Here is a 14,731-nt window from a genome sequence, read left to right as displayed (position 1 = left end):
TGACGGCACTGTATCTGTACCTTTGTATCTCTCATTCCACGTGTGAGGACAGGAGTTGGCCTGGTTCATCTTTGCCTCCTCAACAGTGCTTGGTGGGTGTCTTCCGCCAAAGCAGTATTCAGTAACTAGAGGACTCTGGAGTCAGGCTGGCTGCACGGAGGTCCCACTGGGTTTTCCACTGACATTCATATTTCACAGATGTTGTTTATCCCATTTTAATAGTGAATAAACTGAGGTACAGTGATTTATTCCACTATTCATTCACTCATTCAACAAACATTTATTGTGAGCCAAGATACTGTCCTGAATACTGGGGAGAGAGACAAAAATCATAAAGCTTGCATTCTAGCGTGGGCAGACAAAAACAAATGATGATGTAAAATGCATAGACAGTTATCAATGCAATGGAGAAAGATAAAGCTGGGAAGGGGCTTTTGAAAAAGGGTCAGGAAAGGCCTCCTGCGCAGGTGACACTTGAGCAGAGAAGAGGAGTAGTTGGGGAGCTAGTCTTGTGGGAATGTGGCAGAAGCCCATTCCAGGAAGGGCAAGGCCCCGGGAGTCTGGTGTACTAGCAGCAGCAAGGAAGCCATAAATTTCTGTGATTTGTCCAGGTTTCAACAACACAAAGCTCGAGTCCCAGTCTAGTGCCAGAATTCTACACCTAAAAAAACCTTTCTATTTCATGGACACTGCAAATTTTGTAAGTCTTCAGGTATTAGGTTTTTTTCCTTCTATATATCTTTACTTGAACATATTTAATTTATAAGCTGACTCTAAGTTCTCAACATGCCTATTTTTTAAAAACTGTTTCAACCATTTAAAGAAAATTTATTTATTTATTTACTTGGCTTTGTCAGGTCTTAGTTGGGGCACTTGGAATCTTTCGTTGCAGCGCTCAGGCTCTTTGTTGCAGCACACGGCTTCTCTCTAGTTGCGGTGCAAGGGCTTACTTGACCTGAGGCACGTGGGATCTTAGTTCCCTGACCAGGGATTGAACCTGCGTCCCCTGCATTGGAAGGCAGATTCTTAACCACTGGACCACCGAAGTCCCTATTTCAACCATTTTTAAGCGTACAATTTGGCGGCATTAAATCCATGCAGTGTTCTGCAACCATCACCACTATCCATTTCCAGAACTTTTTCATCATCCCAAACATAAGCTCTGTATCCATTAAACAATAACTTCCCTTTCTCCCACACCCCTATCCCATGGTTAATGTCTACGTGTTAGACATGTTAAAAGTACAGAAATACTTGTGTTGATATATCTGTCTATAAATTTGCTATTCTAGGTACTTCAAATCAGCGGAATCACACTATGTGTCTGGTGTATTTCACTTAGCATTTTTCAAGGTTCATCCATGTTGTAGCATGTATCAGAATTTCATTCCGGGGAATTCCCTGGCAGTCCAGTGGTTAGGACTCAGTGCTTTCACTGCTGGGGCCCAGGTTCAGTCCCTGATGGGGGAACTAAGGTCCCGCAAGCCGCATGGCGCGGCCAAAAAAAAAAAAAGAATTTCACTTCTTTTTATAGTTGAATAATATTCCATTGTATGTATACACCACATTTTATTTACCCATTCATCTGTTGATGGTCATTTGTTGTTTCCACCTTCTGGCTATTGTGAATAATGCTATTATGAACATTGTTGCACAAATATCTGTTTGAGTCCCTGTTTTCTTTTGAGTATATATCTAGAAGTGGCATCGCTGGATCATATGGTAAGTCTATGGTTACCTTTTCTGAGGAACCGCCAAAACTTTTCCACAATGGCTGCACCATTTTACTTTCCCTGCAGCTATGGACAAGGGTTCCAATTTTCCCATATCCTTACCAACACTTGTTAGTGTGTGTGTGTGTGCGTGTCTTAATAGCCATCCTAATAAGTGTGAAGAGGCACTTCATTGTGGTTCGGGTTTTACTTTTCTCACCAGCTACTAGAAACAAATTTGATATCCATCTTCAATAGATGTATATATTTTTAGTTTTAGTCCTAGTGGCTTTTTGTTTTTTGACTCATTTCTAAATATATACCAGAGATTCTCAACCAGGGGTGATTTTCATTCTCAGTCCTCCCTACTTTTGGCAGCTGGAGATACAACTAACTGAAAGAGAAGGTGCTACTGGCATTTAGTGGGTAGAGCTCAGGAATGCTGATAAACATCCTACAATGTACACGACAGCCACTTGCAACAACTTGGCCCCAACTGTCAATAGTGCCAAGGTAGGAAACCCTGGATTATAAATTACATTTTATACAATTGTATATATAATATACAATTATATACAATGAACTACTGCTTCTGAATTAAATGATTATTAACATTGTGATGATGCAGAAGGCATAACTTTCTTTTTATAATTACCTGTGTATATTCAAATTATATATTTAAAAATATTTATTGAATTAGTTGATAATTAATTTAATAACCTAAAACACAATGTGAGATGAAAGTATTGCCATTACTATTTTCAAAAAATTACCATGTTGCTAAAGGAAACAACAAACCCTGGTATTAGGCCTTTCATTAAATTGAAATATATATACTAGGCTCTCTGTTTGGTACTAGTTACACATAGGTGGAACAGGTGGATATGGTCCCTGTACCCACGGAGCACAAGCCTCACTCATGAATATCTGATGTCAGGCCACACATTTTTAAACAGTTTCTTTTTTGATGCCTATCCCCTTTTAAGTTGAATAGTTTAAGGAAACAGAAATTCTTATAAAATGGAAAACTTTAATTGTTTAAAGCAAAGGCACAAGTAAACATTTCAGGTTATCATACAATGTTACAATAAGAAATTCCAACAGTAAAATGAAATACATTATAGTTTTGCATCTCTATAGTATATGTAATGCATTATTCTATCCTCTCTTTGGAGTGAAAAGAAGGGGTAGGTAGATCAATGGATGTGATGTAAAAACTTGGATTATAAATAGCATTCACTCCATTTTTAATCAGAAAATTTAATTTCAGTAGAATGAATTAAATTAAAATTAATTAATTTTAAAAACTTACTGTTTCATTAACGACAGAGCAGCAATAATTTTCAGGCTAAAGTTCATTGTTTTAACAAAGTAAATCATTGATTTCATGAAATGTTAGCTGTTGACACCTGGTACTTACACAAAAATCAAGCTGGTCATAAAAGGGCTTTACTAAAACACAATTCATACACTCATTTTACTTTAAATCTGAAAATTATAGTGCACTATGTAAAGATAAAGAAGCATGAGGAACCAAATCATTTCTTATGATGTCAGAAATAAAATACTTACAAAGGTCTAGACCTTGTTTTCAATCAAAGGCACTATCTGGAGAGTAACAAGCTGCATTACATTCCAGAGCTAAGAAAAAGTTGTTTTTTCCTTCCCCAAATAGCCAACCAGTTAGTTAGGACTTGGTGTCTCAATTAGTCATCAAACATTGAACGCTTAATATCTATCAATAAAAAGGGTAGAAACTGTGTAAAGTTACACCTTTGACTTATTTTTCCAGGAAGAAAAATTTACCACTAATTTTTTAAAACGCTGTTGAAATATTTTCTTGATCTTTAAGGTCTCTGTTTCATCACCTCAATGCAATTTCCATTTTATTCAGGTGACTTGTAGTCTCTCTCAGCATTTCAACCCAGGATGGCAATGACACCAGAAAGTAACTATCCCAAGGGAGTAAGTTATTCTATTACATCTTAAAGGCCAAGAAGATTTTAAAACTTTCTAAGGAGTATTTGAATCAAATATCTTGAATGAGAAGATTGCCATTTCTAGTTTTTCATTATCCCAATTACAGGAGTCTCAACAGAGTAAGGTTTACTTACCATGATTCTTTTAACAACTAATTCCTAACCAGAAACAGTACTTAGGAAATTCTTTTAAGAATACCTTTCAAAGTTTAGAATTGAAACATGGTTCTAGAAAGATGTTCTTACTTTTAAAGTCAAATTATAACACTGACTCAGTGAAGCACACCCTAAAGGCCAATCAATGATGCATGCTTTAAAGAACAGTGCTAGGATTCTGGTATTCTTTCCTTTCTTTCTCCATTTCCAAAGGCACAGATACCCTTCCAAATTTGTCTATGGCCTCAAAGACTTTGTAATCTAAAATAGCTGGCACATTCTCCATGTTGAATAGTTCTAAGTGTAGGATCCACCAGGAAATTTTAGATTTCCAAACCATTAGCTCAACAGCAAAAGCAAATGGTTCAGTCTTCTACTTGAGACAAACTGAAGAGGTAAACCTACATTTTAGAGTATCTAAATTAAGGTCAGCAAACTTTCTCTAAAGGGACAGATAATAGACATTTTAAGCTACTCAGCTTTGCTACTGTGGCACAAAAGCAGCCACAGACAACATGCAAATGAATAAGCATGGGTATGTGCCAATAAAACTTTACTGACACTGAAATTTGAAGGTCATATGATTTTCATGTGACACAAAATATTATTCTTTTGATTTTTTCCTCAACTCTTTAAAAATGTAAAAATCATTCTTAGCTTGTGGATCATGTGAAAACAGGATGTTGGCTGGAACTGGCTCATGGGCTGGATCATTCGGATTTCTTGATGTGGGGGGTCAAAGCAATCATGTGGCCATGAATCATCTCATTTCACTTGGGTATCAACAGCCTCTAGACTGACAGCAAGGAACCCCAAAAGAGAATCCCAAAGGCACCAGTCAGACAATTCTAGGAGTAGTATCTATGTTCATAAGCTGCGTAAAGCTTATGAGTGTTGATACTTGCGTATCTATACATAAAGATATATATCTATATAATATATTCAGGAAACAATTTAAATCAGACATTTAAATCACATTAACTGTCAGAAAAGCAGGGAATTGAGAAATTAGCTGAGCCTTTTCAAATGCTTTGGTGTCAGAGCGATTTGGATTAAAATCTTGGCTCTGATTACTTACTAACTTGTGACCACAGGTAAATTACTTAACCACTAGAATTTAGCCTGGAGCTATGGAGACAATAGGCATGTTTTCAATCTTGTTTCTCAAGCAAAATGGCTATAAAGGGTTTGCTGGGAAACCCTTGACTAGGATGCACCGTAAGGCTTAACTCCTTGTTTTAGACAGAAAACTATTTTTGTCTCTTCTGTTCCATTGTGTCATGTAATTTTTTTTCTCTGCATGCAACATATTGTGCAAAATTGTACCTCCATATTTACCGAATTCTACCTTCCTCTTATTCTTGAAGGTTATTTTTTTTTTTCCATAGGCTGCTGATGAAAATGAGAGTAGAAAGCATCCAGTCAACACATTTTTGTAGTCTTTCCATAGTATAAGTGTAGTTTGGGTGTTTCCTCTAATTTACCAATGACAGGCATTCAGTTTTCTAGGGAAAAAATGTCTAGATGATAAAGAATTGGTAGGAAAGGATTCTTATGGCTTGCTTTATCTATAGATTAGTAACTAGAGAATCTGAAGATAATGTTCATAGATTATTTGCAGATATAATTGCTGTATATTGTGGACCTCAGTCCATTGATTAAATTATATTAAGTAGAATATTAGCTAAGTAATATGTGCTATTACCTCTCTAATCATGAAAAATTTGTTACATACACATGAACTAAAAGATTTCACCAACAGTGTCTTTGAACAAGCATCAGTTATGAATCTGCTAGTGTTGAATGCTAAGCAAAATTCTAAAGCTATTAAAATATTAGTGTTTGGTTTTATTTTCAATTTTCTTTTAACCTATTATTTACAGAGGTCCTTTTATAATGCTGAAGGCAGTCATCTTGCAACAGATACATTCTCCACATAAAATGTTCAATGTTGTGTGGTGCAGATTTATAAATATGTACAAAAACCCAATATATTTGTAGTTAACTTACTACTCTGACTGGTAGGCAACACACGGAAGCATCATGTGCACATAAAAATCTGAAATTAAAAACAAAATTTAGAATTCTCAAGACAGATAAGCATTAATTTGTGTTTATAAAATTATGTGAAAAAAAGGCTTTGCTTTTGGGAATTTTCAATGACCCACTAATAAAGCAGTAATTTTAGTTGAAAAAAAAAATTCCCCAAACACAAAAAAACCAAGATAAATCAGATGTATGTCTTGGTCAAATGTGTGTAGACAGCCACCCTGAAAACAAACTGATAACATAAATATACAATTTGTTCACTGAGCATAAAATATTGCACAAGAACAGTTTTGTCTGAAGAAAATTCAATTTTCCACAGTTCTGAACTTCAAAATGGTTCCCACATATAGATATAATTGCATTTTCTAAACAAGAAACATTAATATTTAGTAATACTGCTAGAACCTTATTTTTCCCATTAACCATATTCCACTCTACTTTATAGCAATGGTAAGTCAGTGGTGAAGATTTGGCAAAGATAAAAAGGCAGTTAAAGATTGTAAAATATATATATTTATATATATACATATGAAACAGATATGTTCCAAAAACCCTCAGTCATGATAACTGATCCCTTAAAAAAATCCACAGTCTAGGTCACAGTGATGGTCAGACAGTGGTTGAGTACGACCCGCTTCTCGGGGGCCGCTCCTTTTGAGCCACTTCACTGCTCTCTCTGGTCTTCAGTGCGCTGTCTTCTGCTTCGCTTTCACTACCATCTGCCACAGTGGGGTCCAAAGACATCAGGCCAGATTTTCTGTGCAAAGGAAAACCAATGCCACTTTCCTGTAAGGAATTACCTACGAACTCTTCATCAGAGGAATGGAATGATTCATCATCTCCTATTAAATGGTTGACGATGTGGATTCCATCAAAAGGGGGTTGGCTGGAGAAGCCCCTCTGGCCTTTTAGGCAACTGAGCTGTTGAAACAAAATCCAAGTTAATATACTCAACTTGGGGAAATATACACACTCCAAGAAAGCAAACATTTCATGTTTAAGTAAGAAGATACCCTGATCTTTTTCCATTTATGGATATAAATAGTAACTACCAATTTTTTAGTGACTCTCATGTGTTACGCAATGAGCAGATAACTTATTTTAATTGAATCACCACAACAGTCCTGTGTGGTTCATTTTATCATCTTCATTTTAGAGATTAGGAAATAAGAGACTCAGGTAGTGTAGCTTGCCGAGGACACATAGCTAATACCCAAGTTTAGATTCAAACGGAACCTTTGTTATACTAGAGATAACATGAACTCCATGTGCCCATCACTTAATTTCAACATCTAACACATCATGGACAATCCTGTTACAATATACCTCTCTTGTTCCTGGATTATTCTGAGGTAAATCTCAGCCATCCTATCAGTTCACCTGCAAATATTTCCATGTACATCTGTAGAAGATATGGACTTAATAAAGACAATACTCTGAACTATCACACACACTGTCTTAGAGCATGTCTCCATAATTTTGTGAATGATGATAATGGTTTACAAATCAATAAAATTTGCTAGCAGTCTCCATTCTGTTATAATATCCTAAAGACCACCATACCACTATCACTCAATGAAGCCAGAAATGCTTCTTCCCACTATTGATATGTCCTTCTGTGTAGAGGGAAGGCCAGTGATGTATAACATTTTTGCCTTCTCTTCCCTGTTCCTCCCAGGGAGAAGGAGTGACTTCTTTCACCAGGGGTAGGGAAGAGGAATGGCACATATTGCTCAGCTCTTTTCCCTCTCTTTCCATCTTTGGGAACCAGGTTCTGTTTCTCTATCCCTGGAATTTTATAGGGCCATACCCTTGTGTGGGAAGAGCTATGCAGATCAAATGCTACCTATTACTGGGGGGCAAGTCCGACAAATTCTAGCGTTCAGTACTGAAAAACCCATTGTTGCACACATCAAAACCACATTCTCCCAAACCAGTTTTATCAGTATTAAGGGTGATTTCTTTTCATCATCTGCCACTTCTTTGCCTAAATTCCCTCAAATTCCCAAACCCACCACCACAGATACTACCACATCCACTATCATATAATTAAGACATCATCTTCTCCTCAAGAGTTTATGTTTTAAATATAAAATTTAATTTTGATATTATCACTTGTTTAATTTCTCTCATACACCATGAATTTTCTCCTATGATAAAGTAGAAGAGTTAAAAAAAATCCAAAACAATAAAAACAATTAACTATCAAAATCTACCTTTACTATCAAGAATTTGCTAAAAATATACTCCATGTCTCTTGTCCTTATCATTACTATCAACCTGCAATTTTGTTTCTCCAGGACAAATTCCTGGTCACTAACTATCTTTCGAATCTTGAGATAAAGACAATGTGAAATATTCAGGAAATATTACATACACTTTCAAAACTAACGGTTCTGAGAGTAAAGACATTACAGCTTTGCCATAACACCTCCTAGCTTTCCTGATAGACTTCCAGGAAGAAGTGAAGAAACCCTAGTACTTCCCTGTTGGTATGTGACAATGGGAAACAAGAGGGATGCTGGGACTCAACACAATGATGTCTGCGTCAGGTAAACCTTCAGCCATTAAGAAATTCCTGTGCCCTAGGCTAAGAGAACATCATAGTGAGGTACAATGTAACTTAAGTAAAACCTTCCTCTTTGGCATAGCAGAAGGGATATAAACTTGGAGTTGAATCTTTAGGGAAAGGGCACAGAGCACCACAAAGACCTCTCCGTGGTTGTGATACACACTGCATTACTACAACTGCCACACTCTGATGCAACATCCTATCACCATATTGCAACACATGATTTATAGCTCCAAGTGTAAAATTAAGTCAGTTAATGTCTTCCTTTTTCTTGTCCCCAAACCCTTTTTGAAGAAATAATATAGAGCACGTGTCTTCCTTCTTCCTGGCTATAAAGGAGGAGTATGGCGGAGGAACCACAACTTCCCAATTGTTTGGAAAGCTATAGCTTTTCTTTGCTCTAACAAAATTTATTGCAATTGAAACTCTGTAGCCTCATATCAAATGTAATAATCGACCTCAAATATTATATAAAGTGAACTACAGATTGAAGGGTCATTTATTTAACGTCAAAGGAGATGCAATTATTGCTTCTTTGAGAACTGCTAATGTAGAACAGCAAAGGCATAGAGAAATTTTTTGGTGGAAAGAAGAAAAATGTGAAGGTAAGGGACGGTAAAACTGAAGCTATATCCTAGTTATCCCCTGGACCTAGGAGTGTGCATACTGGTTCTGAAAGGGAAGAGGCCTGTGGTAGGCCCTGAAAGTAGATATCTGGGCAAGGAATTCCAGGGTACTGAGTACGTAGAGTATGGTCTCAGAGGGGTTAGACTTCAGGTGGGGATGTCCTCTGGGAGGGCATCCTGTGAAAAGGAGTTTGGCTGGGAGAGGACCAGAGCTGGGTCCTCTAAAGTGCTGTCTTGGTTGCCTGCATCTAAGAGCTGTACTGCTTACCCTTATTACTAGACTCTTGGGAACTAATTATGTTTAAACAGCAACAGAGACTTCCCTGGCAGTCCAGTGGTTAAGATGCTGCGCTTCCACTGCAGGGGGCACGGGTTTGATCCCTGGTCGGGGAACTAGGATCCAGCATGCCACATGGTGTGGCCAAAAAAAAAAGAAAGAAAGAAAAAAGAAAGAAAACAACAACAAAAAGCAGACAAGTAACCTTCTTAACCTAACCCCCCTAGAAAAACTTTCAGGGATATTACCAATAGCAAACTTAGATTAGCATATCTCAAAACATGGCCCACTGATCATTAGCATTAGGATAACCAAGTATGCCTATTAAAAATGTAGAATCGCTCCCCAGATTTAAGGATCCCAAATCTGGAGAGTAAAACCCCAGAAACCATATTTTTTACAAGCATCTCAGGAGATTTTGATGTATTCAGAGAATCACTGTGGCAGATCCTATGTTCAAACCAAATGGGGCTGACTCAGAAAGGAGTTGATTTACCTGAAATGCAACTATCAATTATTCAGGATAAAAGTGCTCCTGAACTATGAACATCTGCCTGTTTGTGTCTGGTATACACAAATGGACACCATCTTTCAGTAGTACAACCAAGCTGTTCTAGGCCGATTCTACTATCTAGTGGTTGGAACAAGGAGCGGTCTGTTGAAACCTCTTTTCCTGAAACTTTCTTCTGGTATAAGGGTAGAGTCTACGAATGCATATGTTCAAAAAAGCTGAGTAATTTTGATGTACATCCTAGGATAAGGACCACTCTTTAGGCAATGTTTTTTTGTTTGGTTTTGTTTGACATCTTTTTTGGGTCAATCACAGGATAAAGACTCTGACAAAGGCTACTGCCTTTTGTCTTGAAAAGTATACATACATACTAGATGGAGCATACCCTTTTGAGGCCCACTGGCTTTCTAATTTTAGGTTAAAGACTATAGGAATATCTTCGTGACACTGGGAACAGCAATGACAAAAACTTCAATTGTGAAATACATTCATATCGTGGAAAAGAAAAAAATGTATTATTTTTCTGGGTGAAATTAGACATAGGTTTTTAAGTCAATGAATGTGCCTAGAAGTACTTTTGAGATTCACCAAGGAAAAAGAGGCACCAGGAGTCTCTGAGTTGTATGTAAAGGGATTCTTCACTGGGGAATCTTTGGATTCCCCAAAGAAGAATCTCAGCAGGATCATCCTACAATGACGGTCATAGTCAATGAATCCTACCCAGGCATTCAGAACTTCCTGTCAGATTTTTAAGTTCTTTAGTCTTTTTATTTATTTTTGGCTGCGTTGGGTCTTCGTTGCTGCACGCCGGCTTTCTCTAGTTGTGGCGAGCGGGGGCTACTCTTTGTTGTGGTGCATGGGCTTCTCATTGTGGTGGCTTCTCTTGTTGCGGAGCATGGGCTCCAGGCACGCGGGCTCAGTAGTTGTGGCCCATGGGCTCTAGAACACAGGCTCAGTAGTTGTGGCACACGGGCTTAGTTGCGCCACGGCATGTGGGATCTTCCCGGGCCAGGGCTCGAACCCGTGTACCCTGCATTGGCAGGCATATTCTTAACCACTGCGCCACCAGGGAAGTCCTTAAGTTCTTTAGTCTTAAAGTTTGAGTAGAGAGTAAAGTATTATCAGACATTTGAGGAAAGCATCTAAGAGAAACCAGAAAAAAAGAAACTAGAAGTTAACAGACTATCTGGGGAGAAGAAAACTTAAAAAAAAAGCATCATTCATTCCTTCTGAAGATGCTGCATCCAAGTTAAAAAAAAAAAAAAAAGTGATATTCTAAAAAAGGGTCTTAGATATAAATTTCTCTGACCTGGAAGACATGTGCTTTGAAATTGAAAAAGCTGTCAAGTGCCCAGGACAATGGATAAAAGTAGACCTATACTACAGTACATCACAATGAAATTCCAGGACACTGGGAACAAAGAAAAGACAACGTATCCAGCCCAAAACAACAAGTTTTACATAAAAGATTAAGAATCAGAATGGTATCAGACAATTACAGCAGTGCCTTCAAAATTCTGAGAAAAACATTTCTAACCTATATTTTTAAAAATTGTAATTACCTTAAAACATTTTTTTTATACCCATACAAACTATCAATTAAACGTGAGGCTAAAATATGAGTTAAAAGCTTAAAGGACTTAAAAAAAAACTATTTTGGGTCAACCATGAGAATCAGAATCAGATAAATCCTTTTTATAGTTTATCTTCCATTGTTTTTTCTCCCCCCCCCCCCCCCACCGAAAGGTAGGTGATATGCTCCACCAAAATGAAGTACACCAAGAAAGACATCCTTTTGTTTTTGATCCAGGAAAAAGGAAGTCTAATTCAAAAGTGAGGCAAAAGGAATTCCTAGGATAACAAAAAAAGCTCCCAAGATGACATCTGTGCAGAAGGCCTCCAGGCAGCCAGACCTCTTTGAAGAAGACCAGCAGGCCAGAGGAAAGATTTCTTCAAGAAGGTGAAATTAGTAGTACACCTAAATTGTTTGAAAAGAAAAGATTAACACATAACAGGAGATTTACACTGTATTAGAGGAGAGTTACACATAAGAGACCACACCAAGAAAATGAAAAAACTAAGACAATCATTTGAATAAATGTACGCAGGTAAAATGATCACAATAAGACACTATTTCCATACAACTGAATGCTATTTGGCAATAAAAAGGAATGAAGTAGTGATATATGAATGAACCTCAAAAACATTAAGCTGAGTCAAAGAAGCCAAATATAAAAGACGACATATTTCATGATTCCATTTATATGAAATGTCCAGAACAGGCAAGTCTACAGAGACAGAAAGATTAGTGGCTGCCTACGACTAGGGAAGCGGGGGGAGGACAAAGGGAATGGCTGAAAATGGACATGAGGTTTCTTTCTGGGGTGATAGAAATATTCCAAAATTAGATTGTGGTTATGGTCACACAACTCTATAAATATACTAAAAGCTACTGAATTTTACACTTAAAATGGAAGAACTTTATGATATGTAAATTATATCTCAATAAACCTGTTTAAAATAACTAGAGCCAGAAAAACAAACAAAACATTATTTTTCAAACTTCCCTGATAAGACCATCTTGGAAATTTGTTAAAAATAAGATTTTCCAGGCCTGTCTTTGGTCTACACTCTAGAGGAGAGTCCTCTAGGGAAACAACTCAGGAGCTTTAACACACACACACACACACACACACACACACACACACACACACACACGAAATGTACCTTTCTTAGGAGTGGACCCCTTCCAAATCTTTGAGTAGGGTCCTGGTTTCTCTCCAAATGACTGAGTCTGTACCAGTAATTCTTTCTGGTTAGAAAGTATCGCATGGTGTCACACACATTGGAAAGGTCCCATTAAAGAGATGAAGCGTGTACTAAAAGTATGGAGGCAAGAGAGAGGTCTGAAGAACTGTTAAGCAGTTTAATATTAGGCTGCTAGGGGTGCTGGGGTTGGGGGAGTGACATGGAAGAATCTTAAGTGCAAATTGCTAAGTCAAAGAAGTCAATCTGAAAGGCTAAATACTGTATGATTCCACCCATATAACATTTTGGAAAAGGCAAAATGATGGAGACAGTAAGTAGACCAGTGATTGCTAGAGGTTCAAAGAGAGAGAAGGAAGAATAAATAGGTAGAGCACAAGAGACTGTTTGGCAGTGCAACTCTTCTGTATGATACTGTAATGGTAGATACAAGTCATCATACATTTGTAAAAACCCACAGAACATATTGTACAACACAAAGAGTGCATCCTAAAGTAAATAAGGACTTTGGTTAATAATATATCATATATTAGCTTATGTATGACACTAACACAAGATGTGCACAGGGGAAACTGTGGAAAGGCATTGAGGGGGTGTATCTCTGCACTTTCTGATCAATTTTTCTGTAAGCCTAAGACTGTTCCCCAAAATAAAGTCTATCAATTAAAAAAATGAGATGTTCTGTGGTATTTTTCTATGACCACAATGCTATAATGTCAAAACTTCTTGAGAAAATTTTGAGAGTATACTTGTTTCAAGGTAATGTTTAGGCTCATGTTCTTTAAAAAGTAAGATAAAACACAGTAAAAAGCACACAGATTTTAAGTGTACAGGTTGATAAATTTTTACTTATGTATATGCCCATGTAACTACCATCTGGATCAAGATACAGAATGCTTCCAGCACCCCAGGAGGCTCCCTTGTATCCCTTCTTCTCTGACTGATAACCCTACATTCCCTCAAAGGTAGCCACTACTCTGACATCTATCACCATAGAAGAGTATTGCCTGTTCTCAGACTTAATATAAAGAAACATATGGTATGTACTCATTTGTATCTGGCCCCTGTTACTCAACATTATGTTTGTGAGATTCATCTATGTTGGCATGTACAGCAGTTGTTCACTCTTTTTCAGTGCCACGTTGTATTCCACTATGTGATATATCAAAATTTAGCTATCCATTATACTGTTAAAGGCTTTTTGGGTTGTCTCCAGCCTACTGCATATAAGGCTGCTAGAAACATTCTTAAATATGTTTTTTGATGAATATAAGCACTCATTTCTCTTGAATATAATTGCTGGGTCATTGTGTTAAGCTCCAGTAAATTGCCAAGCCATTTTCCAAAGTGTTGTAACATAAGCTCTTTAATTTTTTCAGGAAAACTTTTGCCTTACCTTCTGCCAGGTTGGTCGTTAAAGCAAATTAATGGTCCCTTAACTGATCATACTGATTAAATTCATTCCAGGTTCTTATTAGAAAATACAACATTGAATTTTCAGCTATCCAATCACATTAGTGAAGACATGGAATGTAAACTGGTGGTAGAAGTGTAAATCAGTAAAAGCACTTTTGAAAATGGTTTAGCAGTATTTACTAAAGTTGACCATCTATCTACATACCCTACACCTAAAATAACCACAGACTACAGTTTGCTTGGGACAAACTATTTTCATTCTCAGAAGTGTCCTGGTTTGAACGATAAATAATAAGTCAGCAAGCAATTCCATTCTTAAGTATATGAACAATAGAAATAAGTATAATATACTAAAAAACATTTATAACAGGGTTCATAGCAATTTTATTCATAATAACCCCAAATGGAAATAACAGTAGAATGAGTAAATAAGTTATGGTATAGTCATATAATTGACACAATAGAGTAACAAAAATGAATGAACAATTACTGCTACATGGAACAACATAAATCTCACAGTACTGAGCAAAAGAAGCCAAACACAAAATAATTCATTCTGTATGATTTCATTAGTATAAGGTTAAAAACTAGGCAGTGAGTGGAAGAGTGACAAGGAGACTTTTGAAATGCTGGCAAGGTTCTAGTTCTTGACCTTGGTGGAAGGTTA

At 37.0% G+C, this 14,731-nt stretch overlaps 1 protein-coding gene across 19 annotated transcripts in view; it reads right to left on the bottom strand.

Moving 5' to 3' along the window:
- Positions 1–2,722: 2,722 nt before the first annotated feature.
- EVI5 (ecotropic viral integration site 5) overlaps positions 2,723–14,731 on the bottom strand; it is a 233,160-nt gene continuing 221,151 nt past the window's right edge. For all 19 annotated transcript variants that reach the window (XM_082383688.1, XM_082383689.1, XM_082383690.1 and 16 more), the window contains one exon: positions 2,723–6,817. In XM_082383688.1, the coding sequence (XP_082239814.1) occupies positions 6,506–6,817 (312 nt within the window). In that variant the 3' untranslated portion in view covers positions 2,723–6,505. The remainder of the gene's footprint in view (positions 6,818–14,731) is intronic.

The sequence above is a fragment of the Balaenoptera borealis genome (genome assembly GCF_965194805.1).
Source record: "Balaenoptera borealis genome assembly, chromosome: 1".
In the NCBI taxonomy this organism is placed as follows: Eukaryota; Metazoa; Chordata; class Mammalia; order Artiodactyla; family Balaenopteridae; genus Balaenoptera; species Balaenoptera borealis.
This window is presented reverse-complemented; position numbering and strand designations above follow the sequence as displayed.